The sequence below is a fragment of the Orbicella franksi genome, chromosome 8 (assembly GCF_964199315.1).
Source record: "Orbicella franksi chromosome 8, jaOrbFran1.1, whole genome shotgun sequence".
Lineage (NCBI taxonomy): Eukaryota > Metazoa > Cnidaria > Anthozoa > Scleractinia > Merulinidae > Orbicella > Orbicella franksi.
The window spans coordinates 30,104,629-30,125,649 of NC_138152.1; the positions used below are offsets into that span (position 1 = coordinate 30,104,629).

At 42.2% G+C, this 21,021-nt stretch overlaps 1 protein-coding gene and 1 non-coding gene across 2 annotated transcripts in view; both read left to right on the top strand.

Annotated features, from left to right (window-relative positions):
* LOC145494533 (uncharacterized) overlaps nucleotides 1–17,163 on the top strand; it is a 37,175-nt gene extending 20,012 nt beyond the window's left edge. The window contains exons 5-17 of the mRNA XM_081474025.1: nucleotides 9,139–9,235; nucleotides 9,459–9,677; nucleotides 9,808–10,184; nucleotides 10,451–10,618; nucleotides 10,836–10,946; nucleotides 11,159–11,275; nucleotides 11,735–11,825; nucleotides 12,373–12,747; nucleotides 12,911–13,033; nucleotides 13,500–13,622; nucleotides 13,827–13,961; nucleotides 14,866–15,099; nucleotides 15,891–17,163. Of these exons, the coding sequence (XP_081330151.1) occupies nucleotides 9,139–9,235; nucleotides 9,459–9,677; nucleotides 9,808–10,184; nucleotides 10,451–10,618; nucleotides 10,836–10,946; nucleotides 11,159–11,275; nucleotides 11,735–11,825; nucleotides 12,373–12,747; nucleotides 12,911–13,033; nucleotides 13,500–13,622; nucleotides 13,827–13,961; nucleotides 14,866–15,099; nucleotides 15,891–16,231 (2,511 nt within the window). The 3' untranslated portion in view covers nucleotides 16,232–17,163. The remainder of the gene's footprint in view (nucleotides 1–9,138; nucleotides 9,236–9,458; nucleotides 9,678–9,807; nucleotides 10,185–10,450; nucleotides 10,619–10,835; nucleotides 10,947–11,158; nucleotides 11,276–11,734; nucleotides 11,826–12,372; nucleotides 12,748–12,910; nucleotides 13,034–13,499; nucleotides 13,623–13,826; nucleotides 13,962–14,865; nucleotides 15,100–15,890) is intronic.
* On the top strand, nucleotides 7,958–8,029 carry Trnah-gug (transfer RNA histidin (anticodon GUG)). The gene has a single exon. It is a non-coding gene; the product is annotated as a tRNA-His (tRNA).
* Nucleotides 17,164–21,021: the final 3,858 nt, after the last annotated feature.

A 21,021-nucleotide genomic window follows, 5' to 3' on the forward strand; every position in this document is an offset into this window, starting at 1 on the left:
TTCCAGCCTCCGTCTCCATTCAGGCGTAAGGGGTGCGGTAACCTGATCTTCAAATGGTTCGGTTTGTTGTCCGGGAACTCGCTCTTACTGCTGTGACTGGGCAAGCTGACGTAAAAATCACTCATCCTTTCTTGAAATGCAACGTGATCGTGGTCACGCCCGACGCAAAGTCCACCAGTCGCCCGTCGTTCTCAGATACCTGCGTCTCGACAATGTCCAAAAAGGTCGTGCGCACCGGTAGATATAGAATGTGTCTCGGTTGAAGGTCGACCACGTCCGGATCGTAACGCACCTGTTTCAACATGTCCGTGACTTGATTCCCCGTCACCATACTTTGTCCCACATTCGAATACACGAACAAGGAACGACGCTCGTGACCGAACGCTTCCTCGTAACTGCGATCCAGGTCCGTGAACACCCAATTGATGAAACAACTCAAATGTAAGGTGTCCGGGTCGATCTTGTAAAATGTCTCGTCCCCGTCATTCTGTCCTATGATCAAGTCCGTGGCCGTGGGTACGACTTCCGTGGGAAATTCTTTCCTCAGGTGGGGTCCCAAGACGTAACCCGGTTGTCCGTTCTGTAATCTTCCCATCTTCACCCATTTCATCTTCTTGGCCAATTCGATGCCGATTTTCATCTGCGGGTAGACGCGTTTACCATTGATCAGGAGGCTGAGGCACGTTCTCGAGTTGTCCAGGACGCATTCTCCATGCTCGGCCCGATGCATGACCGTGTACAGCAATTCGGTGGGATCGTCTGGTTTGCTCTTTTTCTTGTACATGGTCACGTCGGCATCCGTTCTAGATCTCAACCTATGCAGGTATCGATCTCGTATCGCGTTCATCAACTCGGTACCGGTCCTCGGCGTGAATTCCAAATCGCTTTCTCGCGTCACTCCAGAGACCCGAGTGTATAGGTTTATAGATGCGTTCACCATATCGATCCACCAGATTTCAAACAGAAGAGAATCTTTCAAGTCCATCTTACGCGTCGCGGACGGAAACGAGAGGTCGCTGATACCCACTTTCCATCCCGACTCTCTCAACTGCAACGGGTTCGGCAGACGGTTCTTGAAACTGTGGGCCTTGTTGTCCGGGAACTCACTCGTACCGGCATTGCTCATCAGTTGCACGTAAAAGTCGTCGACAAACTCATTCATCCTTAAAGTGTAGTGTCACCGACGTCACGCCCGACGCAAAGTCCACCAATCGTCCGTCGTTCTCGGCCAATTGCACCTCCACTATATCCAAAACGTTGCTGCGCACGGGTTTATATTGAATCTGATTCGGCTCGTACGTCGTCTTGATCGGGTCGTGGGGGACTTCTCTCAAGAGATCCGTCACGCGATTCCCCGTGATGGTACTACGACCCACATTCGAATACAGGTACATGGGACTGCGAGGCGGAGGGAGGTCCGGATGAACGACGACTCCGCGATTGTAGGTCTTGGCGTATTCCTCGTCCAGGTAACTGAAGCGCCAGTTGCAATAGGGACTGAGCTGTAACGTCCCGTGACTGTCCAAATTCCAAAATTCGCGAGATCGATTGCTGTCATGGTTGGTCCAGTCTTTCTTGAAATCAGACGGGACTTTGACGTCGGGAAAGACCTTGATCATGTTCATGTCCAAGTGAACGGAGTAATACGATTCCTCGCGAATCAAACCCAACTTCTTGACCAGTTTAGTACCAAAATACACTCTGGGACGTTTTCTGTCTCCGGACTCGGCGAGGAACGTGTCGGTGTTGTCGATAATCAAATCGTTCCCCTCCCATCGGAACACGGGGTAGTATTTTTTACCGTCCGGCGCTCGTAGACTTTCACCCGCATGATCCATGTAATGATACAGGCGTTCGTGAAAACGATGGATGAGGTATTGCATGAGAGATTTACCACTCGTCACCTTGTGTCGGTCACGGTTCAGTTCCTTCCCGCTGACGTAAAATGTCACGGGGTAACGATATGGACGCCACGTAATCCCATCGTCTTGCAACCTGAACGTTTCAATGGTCCAGTCCATACCAAACAAATAATCGCCGTCGTCAAAGTCGTGCGATTGAGGGACTGGTACTTGATGAGGTCGTGACGGAGGAATCGGGTAAGACACGCTCGCCAATCCCACTTTCCATTCCTTGTCGGATTCAAACAGGAGCGGATACGGCAGACGGTTCTTGAAACTGTTGGCCTTGTTGTCCGTGAACTCGCTCGTGCTGGCATTGCTCAACAACTGCACGTAAAAGTCCTTCATTTTTTCGTCTTGGGCTTTTGGGTCACGTACAAGCCTTTTTTATCCACCCAACTGTCGTACTTGACTGGCCAACCTTTCCAGCGCACCAAGACTTTATCCCCTTTTCGTTTGACGATCTTGTCGATGCGGAACAGATCGTCGTCTTTCACGTCCACCTTTTGTAAATCCTGCGCGTAAAACGTACCCTCGACCGCCGTACCGTCCCATTCTTCCACCTTGTACGTGGCGACCTTCCCAGGACGCACCCGGCGTATCACAAACACCTCCTCGGTCCAACCGGGTAAATATCCTTTCTTGAACTGACGGAACTTCTTGTTCAGTCTCACACGATCCCCGACTTTGAGTGGAGGTCGTCTCGATGTTTTTCCCTTTTTCTTTTTTCCGTAAAGAGTCTCCCACACGTCCTCGCTATTGCCCAAAGTCACTTGATCGGGAGCCATCTTGATACTGCGATGATACGATCGATTGTACCCTCGGACCAACTCTTGTAACACGGGCACATACTTCATCGTGTTATGAACGGTGAAGTATCGGTACAAACGTTCTTTCAGGGTCCGATTGAACCGTTCCACCACACTGGATTTCGTATCCCCGCGCGTCGAAAAATGATGAATGCCATTCTGCTTCATCAAATCCTGAAACGTCTTGTTGTAGAATTCCTTCCCGTCGTCCGTCTGGAGATTGATGGGTTTTCTACCGCCTTTCAGGATCTTAGACATGGCTTCCGTCACCGCTTTACCCGTCTTGCTCTTCAAGGGCTGGACCCAGGCGTGCTTGGAAAACACGTCCACCACCGTCAAGAGATAACGATACCCTTTATTGTACCTTGAAATATTGATCACCTCGATCAGGTCGGCCGTCCACTGCTCGTCGATGCCAAACACCACCACCGGGACCGTGGGAAAACGACGACGTCTGGGTTTGTGCAACGTGTACCCCAAATCCCGCTGCAAGACCTCGCGAGCGCGTCGTACCGAGATCTTATTGGCCTGGGCGAATCGCGTCAGACCGCCCAGACTACCGGGTCTGGATGGATCCCGATACCGTCCCAGTAACGTCCCGGTCGAAAGCGGCTTTTGCTTCTTCTTTTGACCTTTCTTCTTCATAGTCGATAAAGTTTGTAAATGCACTGTCTCCACAACTCGAAACGCTGCTCACGTACCTCCAGATACTTCTTAAATGAATCGGGTTGCCGTTTCAACCACAAGATATAAACCACAAAACGCATCACGTTGGGTTCGACGTCGGTATAGTCAAACACCTCCAAGGGCGAATCACAGAAGTCGTACGGGATGGGTTCACTCTTACCGTATCGCTCGTAAACTCTATCGCACTTGGAACACAAGGTCGTCCAACTCCATCGATCGGTCATGGTCGCACACACTCTCGAGATCAACCAACTCAAGGTATGAGACATAATGATTTGAACCCAATTTTTTATTCACACTTTCTTATATGTACAAAAACGTCGTGCCTGATTGGTTCTTACGAAAAAATCAACTCCGATTGGATAACACGAAAAAGAAGGCAAGAAAGACGTAGTCCGAATCTGAAAAGTATTGAGCATATTCAGAGTCCTTACATGCCTGACCGTACTCATTATCACAGTCCTCCTCAAAGGTATCCATGGCATAATATTTACAATTTCTCCAATCACATTTACCGGGTCTCCACTTCAGGGCTTCCTCCTCGTCCCCCTTCACATAGAATGCTTGTCGCATACTCTCTCTACACTCACCACACAGGTCATCCTCCTCGGCTTCGAGGGCGCGGACGAAAAACCGATCCTTCCACTGATCACGCTGACGCATGATATCGTAGATCAACTCTTCCAATTTCAGACACGTTTCCTTGTGAGCGCACCTGTTGAACGTCAGTATCTCCTCCACCCTGGGACTCTTGTCGTTCTCCAACACCCGTCGTGACAGGTCGCGAGCGAACCGCAAAGGTTCAAACAGATCACGGATGGTATCGCTCATCATGTACGTGAGGTTATTCGTGGCGATAAAACAGGCCCGCTCGGTGTCCAGGGTGGGATCCCGACAATGAATGAATTTGAATTGACAGCTACCACTTCTGTACATCACGCGACACCACTCACCACAGAACAAAAACACGTGTTCGTTCTTCTTCATCATCTCCAAAATCGTACCACCCCAGTCAGGACGACGTCTCATCAAGAGCTCAAAAGACCACAGACTATCGGGTATTTGACCTAACGGTTCAAAGAGATTGTCAAAAATGTACAGGTCCACCTTGGCATCCGGAATGGCATCGAGATCTCTTAAAGTGTGTACCTTCTGATCCACGATCTGCTCCACGAGGTCACGAATCTGGTTCGAGTTGCTATAGTAAGTCATCTTGCTGCGTCAAACCTCTTTCTTTCTAGATAGGACAATTCAGGATAGAGCTTCGGGTCTCCCCAGTCGGTGATATGTCTTTTAAGCCTAGAGAACAAGAGTTCAACAACGTGCAACTCTAAGTTAACTATCCTCGTATGGGTTGACTTCTTGCCTTCTTCTTCGATTAGATCCAAATTGTCTGAAGCTCGATTCAAATAGCGTCTCAGATCTTCAAGGATCTCTTCAAAGTCCTTGTCAGTCAAAATCCTATGAGTCATCACCGCGTCAAGAGCAAGTCGAGAATGATTCGCTGCGTCCAACGGGCTCCTTTTATACCCGCGTCGCGGATCCACTTTTCACTCCGTACTTTCCCGGATCACGTGCCCACTTCAGATCCCGCCAATCGGAACGAAGACCGTCACATGATCCCATCACACCACACGGCACCGATTGGTCGTCAAAAACGGCCATAAAGTCGAACCACGCATTCCATCACGAGTCACTTTTTCTCAGCAGGCGTCATGGATTCACACGACAAACCCGTCAGGAAAAAGAAAAAATCGTCCAAAAAGAAACTGAAACTGCTCTTGCCCCAGAGAGTGGAAGGAGAAGTAGGAGGAGGTAAACTACAATCCACTTTAGACAGATGGTTATTCAAAAAACCTCGTACCAGACTCCGTTTCAACGAACGCGTCCTCTTCAAAGAGATCACCCCGGACTCGGTCAGTTGGACCACCGTCCCTCTCAAAGGCTTCTCGCAATCATGGAGCGCCTTTTCGATCCAACGTCAAGAAGTCAAAAGCCGAATGAAAAGTAACCATTACAAGCGAAGGCAAAGACTGACCCCCAAAAACGTGCGAAAAACCACCCACATCCTAGAAACCATGCGACGGGAAAACACCTTGTTGGGATACTAACGCGTTCTCTATCTTCACAGACTCAAAACTACCTGCCATTCAAGGCGGATGCATGACCGTGATAAGAGACTCACCTCCTCGAACCATGCAAGTCCTGGAAGCCATGGGACTCGACAAATTCAAGAAAGACGACCTCGTAGAATTACCACCTGAGGTGGACGACCGAGGAGAATTCACCGAAGTCCAAGTGTTGGAGGAATTCGACCCCGATCAGTTCCTGAACCAACTGAAACCACAAGATCCCACTTGCCCGCGTTGTATGGTACCCATGGAATACGGAAGAGTGAAAACCCCAGACGGTGGTACCTGGTGGGAGTATTACCGATGCCCCTCTTCCAGATTCTACACCAAGTGTTATGTGACCTGTGGCGTCAAAGAGGTGGGCACCTACCTGAGACGCGTCGAAGAACAGACCCACCCCTGCTACAGGAACATCGACCCAGCCCGTTTCCGATGTCTATGCAGCAAATCCCTGGTCTTAGCCACCTCCCACTCTCAGTCCAACCCAGACAGGCTCTATCTCAAGTGTCCCAAGCGTACCTGCAAGTTCTTTCAATGGATCGACGAATACCCGCGAGGAGTCGCCGAAGCCATACTGATCAATGGACAGAACCCAAACTAAGAAAAAAAGACAGACACAGTTTTTTGTAAAAACACACTCCGATTTTTATTTCACACTATTTTTTACACGTTGGGTAGTTTGTCTTCTGCATCGATCATCGATCGCATCGTTACTTGAGTACATTTGTTAAAAGTACTATAATAAAAGTCAATTGTGCGTATATAGCGTCTCGCTGTCTTCTTCTGTCTCTTAGTCCACGTGGACTGAAAGGACTCAAACCCGTAACACAGCATCAGTCGGTGATACGTAATACGGTCCACGGGCGGCTTCACTTTAAGGTCCCATACAAGGTTCTTATATATAGTACGTATCGAGTTGAATAAAGTTCTCCCGAAACACTTCTCGATTCTACGGTACTGGTACATACTTCGGGTCCAGTTCTCCCTCTGCTCGTCCATGAAAAATAAAATCTGGTGAAGCATTACCTCCAGCTGACTGGAATCTTTAAGCTGTATCAACCAGCGTCGGCCCGACAACAAATCCCGGATGGGAAAATTCCTATCCTCATAGAATCGGGTCCAGGGTGCCTCCATTTGGTCAATGGCTTCTTCATAAGTAGTATCAGGCTTTCTCGGTCTGAAATTGTTTTGCAAGTATCTCTCTCTCTCAAGGCCATGACTGCGCTCAATACAAGTTCAAAACTCAGAGTGAAGATCGGGGGCAGCGCGGATTCGCCTTATGAAGATCCGTCCAGCCAATCACAGAGCAAGACCAAGTCACGTGTTACCCAGACCCAGGGGATACGGGTGTATCCCCCTACCACACCCACTCACGGTAGGAGACTGGACACCATTATACCGCGTGTATAAAAAATCGAGTTGGACCGTTCACTTCTCACTCTGAGTTATTTTCAACTTGTATGAGCGCCTATAGAAGACTGTGGATACTCTCCTTGCTGTGGTTTCTCAAAATACTGAGTGAGTATAGCATGGAACTATTAGAGCAGTGTAACATAGAGTTGACCACCAGGGAAAAGCGGGTGAGAGAGTGGATGAAGGACGAAGAAGAAGAGACCCCTTTGTACAGGGACCTAGAACAACTTTTAGATTTTATCCGGGTGGCCCTAGACGAACTAGATCTTTTATTCCTGGAGGAGAGGCTAGGGACCCTCGACGAGGACGAGATCAATGATTTAGTCGTCCATGTAGACTTTGTACGCGACACTTACCATCAACTGCTTCAATTCTAGACATGGAACAACCCCTCCATTGCCACGTGTGCAAACAGCTAAGACCCTGCTGCCGCCAACCCATCCTAGAATTAAGCAGAAATGGAACCCACACCAAATTCGTACGCGCGATCACGGGACCTCTGAGAAAAGAATGGGGACTAGGATGCGTCTACGCCACCTGTTGCGGAGTCATCTACGGGATGTACTACAATAGGGAAACCGAATGTTACGAACCCGTCTTCCTGGGAAACGGTTACAACCAGGCCCTGTCACGTGTCAATCACGTGAAATCATTCATTGATTGTTATCCCGAGGAAAAAGAGGGCGCCGGTCAATAGGACCGTGCACACGTCCCACACTGTCAATTTAAGTAGTGGTGTGTCCAATAAAAAATTGTTTTTTGCTCTATTTTTCAGACTCCATGTCTCGATTTCCTAACCCCCAATGTATATGGTGCAAGGAAGGATACACTTTCAAACACAGTATCAGAGACTACTTCCTGACACCCTGTTGCGACCAATTCTTTCACGGAACCTGCAAAGCCCTCCACACTGAGCGGTTGAAACCCTCCGAAAGACTCTGCCCTCATTGTAAAGCCGTGAATTTCGGACTGTCTCCCGATGACAACCCCAAAACCAAGTCCTAAAGAGGTAAGCGCTTCGATGGTCTAATGGTCAAGACGTTGAGTTGTGGCCTCAAAGACCCAGGTTCGATTCCTGGTCGGGGCATTAAAAATTCTTTTTTATTTTTTTAGAGACCCCGTGGAACCAATGACGTGCAAAAAATCACGCAACAAACCATGTACATTCTCTCGTTAAAGGATCTTTATTAGTGTTACAGGCATGAATAAAAATGTTTTTTCACACCTCTGATTCTGGTGGTGGTGATTTTTTTACAATTTGTTTGATAAATGCTCGGTACGCCAACTCGTCTCGGTTCTCCCAACTGCTCTTCCACGCTTCCCATCCGTCCTCAAATCCAGCCGGCAACTTCTCCAAACACACGGGGTCTTTAAACGAGATTGACTGGTCATCAAACATCTTCTCAGACAGCATTTTTCGGAAACTCAGCACCTCATCCGCCAGCTTCACAATTTCCTTCCTCAGAACGACATCCATGGCGTGAGAAACGGCGTTCTTCATTATCTTTCCAAGAATACCCTCATGAACGGCATCCATCACCTTCGCCGCAAATTCTTCTCTCGTCATGTCGTCTATTAACTCCTCCTCAGGAACCTCATCCGCCTTCGTCTTGCTCTCCTCTGAAGACATCTTCTTGTCGCCGATCTCAAAACAACAATACTCACTCCACACTCACGCAAACCCTTTTATTCCCATCCGAACCTCGATTTCATGCACGGGACAACCTCGATCTCATGGATTGGCTATCGCCTTATTTGGACATGCGCGTCACAACCTCGATTTCAGGTTGTCCCATCTGCGCATGCGCCACCTTGTCGCCAAAGCGGCCATCTTGGATTTTAAAATTTAAGAGAATGTATGGGAAAATAGTGGTCACGTGGTACAATCCCTGCCTCCTGATTGGTTACGGCCCAAATGAGCGTATATGACTACTGACATTGCGTAACAACGTAAATATAATAGTTTGTATGGGAACATATACATATAACAGCTCGAGATATAGAAACAATAAAAACAATTACTTTAACTCTTCTGTTTGTTACTTGTGTTTCTATGCTGCTTTGGGGCCGTTTCAAAGCGATTTCAGTAACTTTTAGTTTCACTGTAACTTTCGTTTATATGAGTTCTTTAAAACTTATCGGGCGGTGTAGCAACTTGAACCAGGCCGGGTTTAATTCATCTTTGATTTTATTCAGTATACATCTACAACTGTTGCACAAGTGTGTGTGAAGAATTACAACAGCGACTCCAACAATAAGGATGTTATCACTGTCGACTACATTGTCACTGGAGGTAGGCAAAAAGATTCCATCTGGAGATAGAAAAAACACTTGGTATATTTAGCATTCTCTTTCCTGTATGCATTTTCCCCCTCTTCAATGTTGCTCATTGGAGTTATCTTTGTAAAAGCTGGCTAACCCACACTGGGAGGGCAGAAGTGTGTATAACTATCAAGCAAGCGTGTACTAAAATAACATCAGATCGTTTCGTGACAATTGTTTATATGTCTTGCCAGACTTGGATCCTTGCATCGACGTGACATGTCATTATCACTGCCTGTGTAAAGCGTTTAGACCAAATGATGCTCGCTGCGTTGCTGTTGACAGTTGTCCATCCTACCAAGAACCAGTCTGCTCATCCAATGGCACAACATACGACAATGAGTGCTTGTTTCGACAGGAAATGTGCATTCAGCGACTGAATTTCTCTGTGCAACACCCTGGTAGTTGTGAAGGTTAGAAATTGTTTTACTCTGAAATTTCTGACGATGTCGAAGAAGATGATGATTACGATGAAAAAACCTGGGAAGTTAATCAAATTTTTTTTTGTACTGATTTGTGTTTTGTACTGTTATTTTCTTGAAGGATTTCCTTTCCAGCGAGGTCGCCGTCACATGCCACACATTCCTTCACTCGGATATTCTCACTGTGAAGTAATTCGCCTCAAGCCTTATATGTTTTATCCTGACAAACCACTTGAAGTTCAGATCACTGTCAATCATATTGACACCAGTGACAAGTCATATGTACATGATGCCGCTGTGTCGTGGGTCGAAAATGTCAGTTATGATCGATTCACTGCATGTGTGATGGCGGCAGGTTACAATGAGCGGAAATCAAAAGCTAACGTGACAGTTGATTGGATGGCGTACCAAGGGGCTCCAGTGGGTGGTGTTGCCGGGGAAGTACGGATATCACAATGGTGGACTGGAACGACTTGTAAATCTGTCAATTTTCCATCGGTAGGTACTTTTTCGTTTCATTTTACAACTCAAGTTCACGAAGAATAAATTCGAATAGCTTACAGTCATCGGAGTTAGCTCAATATAATATGATTTCCTTTGGATCAATGGAGCCAAAATGTCACGTATCACTCAACCATGAAAGCATTAGCCATCCCTAGATTTCCAAATCTTCGCTAATGTTAAACAGCAGTAAGGTAACAATAACAACAGTAGTAGCACGAGTAACATCAACAGTAACAGCTTGTGTGTTTTTTTCTATGCAGGGAAGGTTTTCAGTGATACCTTCAGTGTTTGTTACTGCTGCGCACTATCGTTTAGGACTCAAGCGTGACGCTGCCAGTGTGTGGATTGAAGACGTCACGCAATCCTCGTTTAAAGTTTGTTTGAGAGAGCTTCAGAACTACGCAGGATCTCACGACGATGTTTATACTGTAAGTGTCTACACCTTTTTTACGTACCAACCATAAGAAACTAATAGATCCTTATCACTTACTTTAGCCTCTTAACACTGGTCTTTAGCATTGGCAGCTAATTCCCTAGCATACTTTAACATCGGCATATCATACATCAAGAAAAAATATAATCTTGACTTAGACCTTTTCTTATGGTTAATTGTCTTGTTAACATTTATTTATTTTTCTCTTTTAGAAATGGTTGGCGTTTTCTTCTCTCCACAAGCCTCTTTTTACAGAACACAGTTCAGTCTATTTTGCTAACGCCCAACATCCACCTGCAGATTACAACAATGCCTATTGTAAGGTTGGTATCTTCTTTTTTTACTAGAGAGTTTGCCCAGAATTACGTATACTTTTTTAAAAATTTCAAGAGTTAGTGTACAGATCCTACAAAACAACGTCAATTTAAACAAAACTGACTCAGTAGGTTATTACAAAATTCCGGTTTGGTGGTGGTTAAAGCTAGTGGTCAAAGTTGGATTACACTCCGCTTACTTAATGAGAGTTTTTCTTTAGGATATCCGCTTCACTGAAAAGTACAACAGCACCCCGAATGTGTTTGTTTCGGCGAATCATTCATCTAGCGGTGGAAATCGACAACCAGTACACAATGGAATAACTGCTTGGGTGGAGGTAATTCTGTTTCTTTACTTCTTTAGGCATTTCCATAGAAACTGCATTTTTGACAAGCCAGTCGAACCAAATCTCATCTATTTGACAGAGTTCTTAGTTTCTTTGAATTTTCTTAAACGTCGATACAGAATTAGTTTCGTACCTTTTTACAGCCATTATTTTCCATCAAATTGAATGCCGGGAAAATCGTAAAATCCAAGATGGCGTCTCCAAGACGGCTGAAGTCATAATCGACAAAACATTAATTTCATGTTGTACAGAAAGTTGAGGAATATCTGCTACAGGCAAATAATATGATAGTGATATGTCTTACCAGAACAAAAACCCAAGGGAGGTATGAGTTTGCTTTTTCTCCCGATGAGTAAATAATATTCAGAATATTACCGGAAGCGAAGTGAAAATTATCTTTTGGACTAAGAGTCTAGAAGACCACTGATTATATTTGTTCTTTTTTTGCAGTACATCAATACAACCGATGTGCGAGTTTGTTTAAAAGAATTGTATGACACAAAGTATGATCCACTGTCTATCTCATACACTGTCCTTTCAGGTACGGACAAAATAATTCATTTTTAATTTTACTATTCTCTAGATCGGTAGTTTAGCTTTTTTGATATTCATATTTTATTAACTTCTATCTCCTACGCTTTTTAAAGGAGCTACGTCACAGTTTGCCCATGTTGAAAAGTTTAGGTTAAATATTTCAAATCCGTCGTTTGTAATCCGTGTTAACCTCCATTCTAGCCATCCTTGTTCCTTGATTGTTTATTATTACCTCTTTGAAGCCTGTATCTTAGTATACGATGATTTTCAGGTCTCTTTCAATTTAATGATAATTTTTTACGTGGCCAAAAATAACTCAAGATACTGTGACTGTGCCCCTTTAAAAATAAGATCGTATCAGCCTAATTTTTTTCTAGTTTAATGATCAGAAGTTAATTTCATAACAAACGAAGTCCAATGTTTCAGTCAGGAGTGCCAAAACATGTAGAGGTTTCTCAGAAACATGACAACCAACTATTTCCTTTAAAAACACTCAAGGCATTCTTAATGATTTCTCTTACTTTTTATTGATTTATTTTTGTTTGCATCTACAGACATTTGCCAGCCAGGATGGACTTACTTTGGCGGTTATTGCTACTTTTCAAGCCCCGCATGCGCCACATGGTTGACTGCTGAGTCAAACTGTTCTGAGATGAACTCTGATCTGGTTACAGTACACAACCAGGAGGAAAACGTATTTATTCAGCACCGTCATGCTGGCGATAGATCGTGGATAGGGCTGAATGACCGCAGTGTTGAAGGTTCTTTTGTGTGGACAAATAAAGAAATTAGCAGTTTTAGGTTCTGGGCTCCAAAGCAACCAAACAACTGGAACAATGAAGACTGTGTGCACACTCTTGGCGTGAGGCATGGATATACTTGGAATGACGTGCCATGCGATAACTGCTTCAACTTTACTTGTTTTACAGGTGATAAATCTCTACTAATGAAAATATTGTAGAGTCGCCAAACTTTAGCTAGGATCATCTTGCGCACTCAAACCGGATCTATGGTTAATTCTCAAAATAATTCGTTTTAATGTTATTTATGTTATATCTATTTCAATTTTGTTTTCAAATGTAATTTTTGCAGACCTGGAGGAGTGCATTACCAACACTCATAACTGTGACGTGAATGCAGATTGTGTGAATACCGTGGGCTCATATTCCTGTAAGTGTAGAGCTGGATATACCGGAGACGGAAAAACTTGTAATGGTAAGAAACAAACAAACAAACAAACAAACAACTTCTTCCCCTCCCCCCTAGCTTAAAAAACTAGACATAAATACATTTGATGTGGATGCTAAAGGTAATGACACACAATTTATTTTCAACAACTATGAAATTTGTCCTGCATTGACGGGTTAAGAAAAAACTGTAACCAACCGCTCTTGTGCAATGAGAATAGTGCTAGTGCCCGTAATAACTATATTTTTTTAACAATTTCGAAGCCGACGCCAGTGGCTTAGAACCTGGGTAATATAAATTGTTTAAAAGCAGAGCATCAGTCAGAGAGTGTGGAAAGCAAAATAAATCTATCATGTTCATTAAAAGATACTGTGCTTACCGTAAACTTTCGACGGACTGTCCTCAAGCTGTTTGCTTCTTTGGTGAAATGGTCAGACTAACGTTAACGATAACTCAACGTTTACCCATATTTACTCCTTTAATCTTGTTTCAGACATAGACGAGTGCTCTTCAAACTCTCATAGCTGTGATGTGAATGCTGTTTGTAACAATACTCGTGGATCTTACACTTGCGCGTGTAAACTTGGATATTCAGGCGATGGCAAAAATTGTACTGGTAAGTTATTTTCACTTAACAAGAAATGCAAAATAACTACAACATAGCGAAATGAGTTTACACGTACTATCAAATTTATCATAAAGTACTAATATCAATGCCAACAACAAGTCCTTACTTGAGAACAAAAAGTGCTTTTTGGTGAACATGTAGAACATAATTTATGTTTGTTTACTAACTTTGCCGTGTTTCTCATTACGTCAGTCATCGATGAGTGCGTCAGCGGCGCACACGACTGCCACCGTTTAGCTACATGTACAAACACCGTAGGATCCTACACATGTACGTGTAACCAACCTTACACAGGAGATGGGAAAACTTGCAAGTACTCTGCGCCAGGTGAGTATTTCATGCTAATTGTGCTTCAATTCAGGCTGAAGAAGTTAGAATTAAGCTCAAGTTGTCCAGCAGATATGATGTCAAAAATTAAAACAAACAAAAACCGTGAGAATTTGTCTTAATTACAAACACCTTTCTTCTGTGAAATGCTTCGAGCAAAAGCAATTCGCCAAAACTACTTCGTGAATGGTGCATCTTAGCGGTCAGTAGTGTAACCCTCGGACCGTTCAGCGACCAATCAGAATTCTCCTTTCCATCTTTGATCAGTTTGCCATATTGCAAGGACTGTTATTGTTGGAAATAAAAAAAAGGACACGACTCAGTAATGTTGTTTGCTATCTCCTCGCTACTACAGACACGCTTTGACATTAACATAACCACACTTAGAAAGGACAGGGGTGGGGTGTGGAGCTGAAACTGCCTACGTGGACTTTAACCATTAAAGGCTTTTCTTTCAAAATTTCAATATTTAAAAAAGCTGTCAAATTTCGTGACTTTATCTGCCGCTGGTTTTTCCATTGAGAATTTTGACGTCGGCGCTGAGCATTGGTAATGATATTACGTTTTTCTGATAAATATCATACGAATATTTTCCTGTTCAGGATTTTAAATCATCTATTAAGAGTATTGATCACTGCGACCCAAAATTTAAAACGAGATATTCCAGGAAAAAAAAAAAATGAAGTCGCACGGTGGAATATAACCACCACATATAATTTATCTTTCCGAAAAAACAGTGCATCCAGTTTAGTTAGCGTCACATTTAGGGTCCAAGCAATGATGGTCATCTTATAACTGGTGAAGATGGCAGTGTTATTTATTCTTAGCAAAACCAACTTTCAACATAGTCCACCAAAACAAGTGCTAAGTACAAAGTTGATCCAAAGATACGTTATTTTTGCAGCGGGTCTTAAATATTCCAGGATTGTGGGAAACAGCCAGAATTTTTTGACATGGCTGGATAAATGGTTGAAGCCTGTGACTCGCCAATCCTCTTACTGGAATCGCTGTTACCGGGCAACTGTAAATGGCTGGTCTTCCTATACCTTCCGTTCAAACTGTGACGGCAAAGGTCCAACTGTCACAATCATCCGTGTTGGAAAATATATTTTTGGAGGATACACAAGTCTCTCGTGGGGTAAGTGACATGATCAATTTCATCTTATCACAGACAACCCAAGCGCAAGCTGTGAGTCAGCCATGATTATATTTCGCAGTAGCGGTCACGGAGAAATATGGGAAAAGAGTTTTAAAAAGAATTAAAAAAAGAAATATTACAATATGATGTGGGATAGTTAAGTGCTAGAGAAAATTCTTAACAAAATGCCTTATCTTACTTCCATGGTGTATTACTTGCTGTGTTTACGTGCCTCTTTTCCGATTCGTGACGGTTTTAGAGAGATATCGGCATGGAAGAACTTTATAGGAAGCGGTACAACCGCTTCGAATCATTAAGCAAGGAAACAAAAAAGGTTAATACCAAAGAAAGGCAAATAAGTCGATAATATTAAGAATTTTCTGGATAACTCATCGAGATAAACAGGCCGATAGAAACACTTGCATTTTTATATGGCATGGTGTTCCTGGCTAACTGACAGCTTTAAAGCTCGATATTAATTTTATGAAATTTATAAAACAGGGCGTGGAGATCATGTTCAGTCTGAAACTGGGGCAGCTGTTTCCAGTCTCGCACCGGGCTTGCTTACCCCAGAATTGAAATTATTAAAAACTTAGGAGACAATTAACATAAAGGAACCGGAGAACTTAAGATTAACACTACAAGAAATAATGCCGAGCTAGGAATAATAGTAAAATTTTGCGGGCCAATCAAATTAACGTTGTCGGTAATACGTCATTACTAAACTGTCCAAAGTGTCAGTAAACATCATTAATGTTGGACTTCTTTTTCCATTGTGTATTTCAAATTAGGCTCCGGTTGTTCATATCACTACGATTCAGCAGCCTTTCTCTTCTCATTGGTTAACAAGCCTGGTTGGCAGCCACTAAAGCTACATCAAACAGGAAAGTCTAGTTATCAGAGAAGCCATTCCATCGCCAGCTGTCCTTCCTATGGACCAACATTTGGACGCGGACACGATATTTACATTGCCAACAACGCTGCATCAAGCACCAACTCAAACTCAAACCTTGGACACACCTACAGCCCGCCAGCTGGTTACAGCTATGGATCCTCCTTCACACAATCATTCCTGGCAGGTAGTTACAACTTCCAGCCGGATGAAGTCGAAGTCTTCTATGAAACTACCTGAAGAAATCGCGGAGCTTGCAGTCTTAGTTTTACACACCCTGTACAGAACAACTAAACCTTTGCAATTATATAAGGGTATAAACAAACTGTTGGTAAATTATAGAAGCGCAATATAATCAGAAAATTTCAATATCACTGATGATATTTCAATCAATAGGTTAGTACAAAATCGAGTAGTCACGTGTCCTTAGTCTAAGATAAACAGTTTACTTTGAGGGGCTTACTTGTTTGGTAATTGCCATTAAAGGATGGTTTCATGGCTCCGTGTTATAACAAGCTATAATGTTAGCCGAGCTACTGACTTCTGCGAGAACTGAATTTCCTTTCAGACTTTCCCCTCAGTCACAGTAACACGGTGATAGCAGTAATGTTTCTCATTAGAATTTCTTACTCTATGTTTAATTAATACCTTTATTGTTTATCCACCAATCGAATAAAAGTAGATAACGTGTGTGTGTGTCCAGAGTAAGACCTTAGCCGCCGAATGAAAAAATTTAACGTTTAACTGACTAAACTGAATTCGAAGTTTTGCTTGATAAATCCGCTGACATCTTGATAAAATTTGGGCATCAGTCTTTCTGGTTTCACAAATTATAGTATGTAGTTGCTGAACTATATGTGGCTCAGTAAAAAAAAATGAACAAGGTAGTAGTTTATAGTCACGCTATAACTTGTACACGCGCTGAACCGTGAAATTATCCCTTAAGAAGGAGAATCTTGATGCTGAGTTTCAATTGATTGAATTCCACGAACATCATACCAGGATAAGTTGCAAGTTACAGGATTCCAGCTGGTTTTGATTTCTTATTTTATTCAAGTAAAGGATTTAGAAAAAGGATATTGAGAAAGTATAATAGAGTAAGCATTTTTTTTTGTGTTTTTTTTTGTTTGTAGTAATTATGAATTGTCTTTTAAGAGTGCTAGCGTAGAAAATAAATACGTGTCAGGCACACCGTTATAAAAGCTTGTAACAATAGAATAGAGCAGGGTGAAAATAACGCGTTGTTTTGTGTTTGTGTTCGTTCTTATCTAGGCGAAAAGAAATCTTTTTTATCACTGTTCTTGAGAATTGTCAAAGTCTAATTGCCTCTGCTAAACCTGCCTTTGGGGAAATCATGGTAGTCGTATCTAACTGCCTCTGTGAAACCCGCCTTTAGGGAAATCGTAGTAGTTGTATTTAAAGTTTGCAATGAAGTCTTGAACTTGTTTCGGTACAACATATGGAAACAACTCTTCAGACGGTGATCAGAGTGATCACTGTACCAACAATCGCTTAGATAGACCTCAATTCTATCTCAGCGATCGTAGCGCGACGGTTGACCATGTAATTTATCACCAAGTGTTCTTAACTTTTATAGCAAGTAAAAGTTTAAAACTTTCTTTTATTTTAAATTTTGCATCAAAACTTGCCTACGACTTAACAACGATTTCAAATTGACTTGTTTAGCTCTCGACGTCGTGCGTCAGAAATTTAAAGCCGTTAACAAATGAAAGTGATGTTAACAACTTCCACAAAAGGCTTTTCTTGGCGTCATGACACTAAACTTTGGACAGTGTCGCCTTACACGGGAGAAAACCGCTCGTACGAGCTTACTTGCCGTCGATTTAAAAACAACAACAACAACAATAAAACGATCGACACCAAGCGGGGTTATAGCACGAGCAATGACGAACAGAAGACAACGAAAATTCAGTAAAGAAAAACAACCGGATCTTATTACAAAAGATCTTGGAGAAATATAAATAGCCTGCTTAACAGTTCGCCCGGCAGGATGTCGTGAGAAGAACTGCCTCAGCTTACCGGGAAATGCTCGAAGATTCTCTTTACCCATTTAATAACAGTTCAAAATTCAATTGAGACATAATAATCAAAAGCCTTCTGGTTCGGTCTATGCTTTATCATATCGCTGAACACGCGTTACAGCGAGCAAATGATTTCTCTAGTAAGTCGATCCCTTGTCACTTTGTTATCGAGGTTTCAATCAAGTTAAAAATTACATGTGTTCGTAAGCTAAACAACTCCTTAAACTATGCAGTCGACGTCATAAAGTGCTTTCTTTTCTTTCACTGAGCTTCGAAAATATGTGCTCTATTTCTGGCTTTTAAAATAAGTAATGTCTCCCAAAATGTATCTCTTCCACTTCACAGGAGACTGTTGTCTGCAACTGCGACTACTATTTTTATATTTTCTCAGAAAACTGTCCATAAATGGTCATTCTTAGGTCAAAGACTGTTCTGTCACAGCGTGTCTGTTATCCTTTGGGCTGCAATAATACTAAGAGGATTTCGGATCAATTTTGGAACGCTTCACTATCTTTTCAGGGTGTCAATCTCAAAGTGATTTTACTTAACCTGTAAAACAGTTGCTACAAAATTAGATCATACTATTAGATTATAATTTCCTAGTTTTCTTGCGTTAATTTTGACTTTTTGAACTAAATATTAGCTATATTTCACGGGTTAAATAAAATCACTCTAGCAAGAAAAATGTCAAAGAATTGAATTAAAATGCGTGACGATAAAAAATGCAGCAATGCAAGCTGATTAAAGAGGCGAGCGCTCATGGCACGGGTACAAAATTTAAAGAGCTTCTACAAAGAAAAAAATACGGCCTAACCTAGAGCATGATTTTAATCATTCACGAACTGACAAACTATAAAACTGCGAGAAATAAGAAAATAGAAAACCGTTCTTTTCTAACCCCCTTAGACACTTCCCTAATACTATGTTAAGTAGTCCACGTCAGTACCTAGTGCATCATCAAAATGCAACAAGCTAAGATAACCAGAATTAAACACGGTGGAATTTCATCGGACACCAGCCCCAAAGTAGAGGCTTCCTAATTGTCTCAGATCCATACAAACACTCAATCTTTAACCTTGCATAAGTTCTCTTGCCACAGCTCAATTATTTAATGGCCCCACTGAAGGTCACCGCTTACAGAAAGCTCGCTCGCTTATATATTTAGTTAAATCCACGCAAACTACAGTCAAAATGAAATAGAACACACATCAAATGAATAAACAAACTCACAAATGATCAAATTAGCCAAGAAATACATCAATCAATTGAAATCCATCTCCTAATGTGATGAATTGGTGTCTTGAAACAATAATTAAGAATAACCGAAGAACTTAAGAAGGTCTAAGAACAGGAAGAACAACAGGCGAGTCTGATGACAGCAAAATAAATGACGACTCTGACGAAAATAACCCTTTTCAGATGATTTTATCATCTATGGAAGAAAATGATAGAAGAGAACGCCTTCGTAACTTTCAAATCTCTAGTCACTTTACGAGTTTTCCTCTTTAAAGAGATTAGCTAGAATTCGACATAATTTCCTCTATAACTGGGTCAAAATTAGATTGGCATGAAAACAATTCAAAATAGAAATGAACTGAAAATTTGCTGCAAAGCGTAAATTCGAAAAGCGAAAATAAAAACGTTAATCGATCAGAATTGAAATGCGTAAAGTTTAAACCGAAAAATTTGATAAACATAAATTTTGGTTTCTTGTGAAGTATACGTGGGCACCGTGGATGACTGGGCAGAGGGGACATGGGGTAGAAAAAAATGTATCTCTACCACTTCACAGGAGACTGCTGTATGCAACTGCGACTGCTATTTTATATTTTCCCAGAAAACTGTCCTTAATTAAATGGGCATTCTTAGTTCAAAGACTGTTCTGTTACAACGTGTCTGTTATTCTCTCGGCCGTAATAATACTAAGTGGATTCAGGATCAATAAGGTGTCAATCTCAGAGTGATTTTACCTAACCCGTGAAATAGTTGCTGCACAATTAGATGCTATTGAATACCAATTTCATGGTTTTCTTTTATTAGTTATGACTTTTTTGACTTACTGCTACAGGAGATGTTGTTTCATGGGTTAAATAAAATCACCCTGCTGAGGAAAAATTTTACAGAATGATTAAAATGCGTTACCATAAAAACAAAAGGGAAAAAAGTAGATTAAAGAGGCGAGCGCTCATGGCACGCTTCCTTACTGTTACAAAATTTAAAGAACTTCCACGTGCACAAAGAAACAAAAACCACGCGACACTTACAGAATGAATTTAAGTATTCTTGAACTGAATAACTATACAACAGCCGAGAAACAAGGAAATAGAAAACCGTTCTGTTAAACTCCCCTCGAACACTTCCGCAAAGCCTCTCCAGTCTCAAAAAGACACCTGATTATGTTTAGTAGTGCACGCGAGTACATAGTGCATCACCAAAGTACAATAAGCTAAGATAACAACAACTCAACACAGTCGAATCTCATTGCATACCATAACCCGTAAGTAGACGCATCGTGATTTTCTCAGATATGTACAAACACTGAATCTTTAACCTTGTGTGAGCTGACAGCTCTCGTTACAGCTCAATTGTTTAGTGGCTCGACTGAAGGTCACCACTTACGGAAAGTTCGATTGCATATATATCAAGTGAAGTCCACATTTCCAGCAGAGTTGAAACTAGATTTTACACAAGAGGCTTTCAATAAATGAAAAATACAAAATGCGTCAGAGGAAGGTAATGGCAAATTCCGCCATTAGCTTCGATCTAAAAAAAAACGAGATTCCGTCAAAATGAAAAAGAAAAAAAACATAAAATGAACAAACTGGCAAATGATCAAATTAACCAAAACGATACGTCAACCAATTGAGGCCTATCTCCTAATGTAGTGACCTGGCGTGTCTTCAAACAATAAGTAAGAATAACCGAAGAACTTAAGAAGGTCTAACAACAGGAAGAACAACAAGCGAGTCTTAACACAGCAAAATAAAT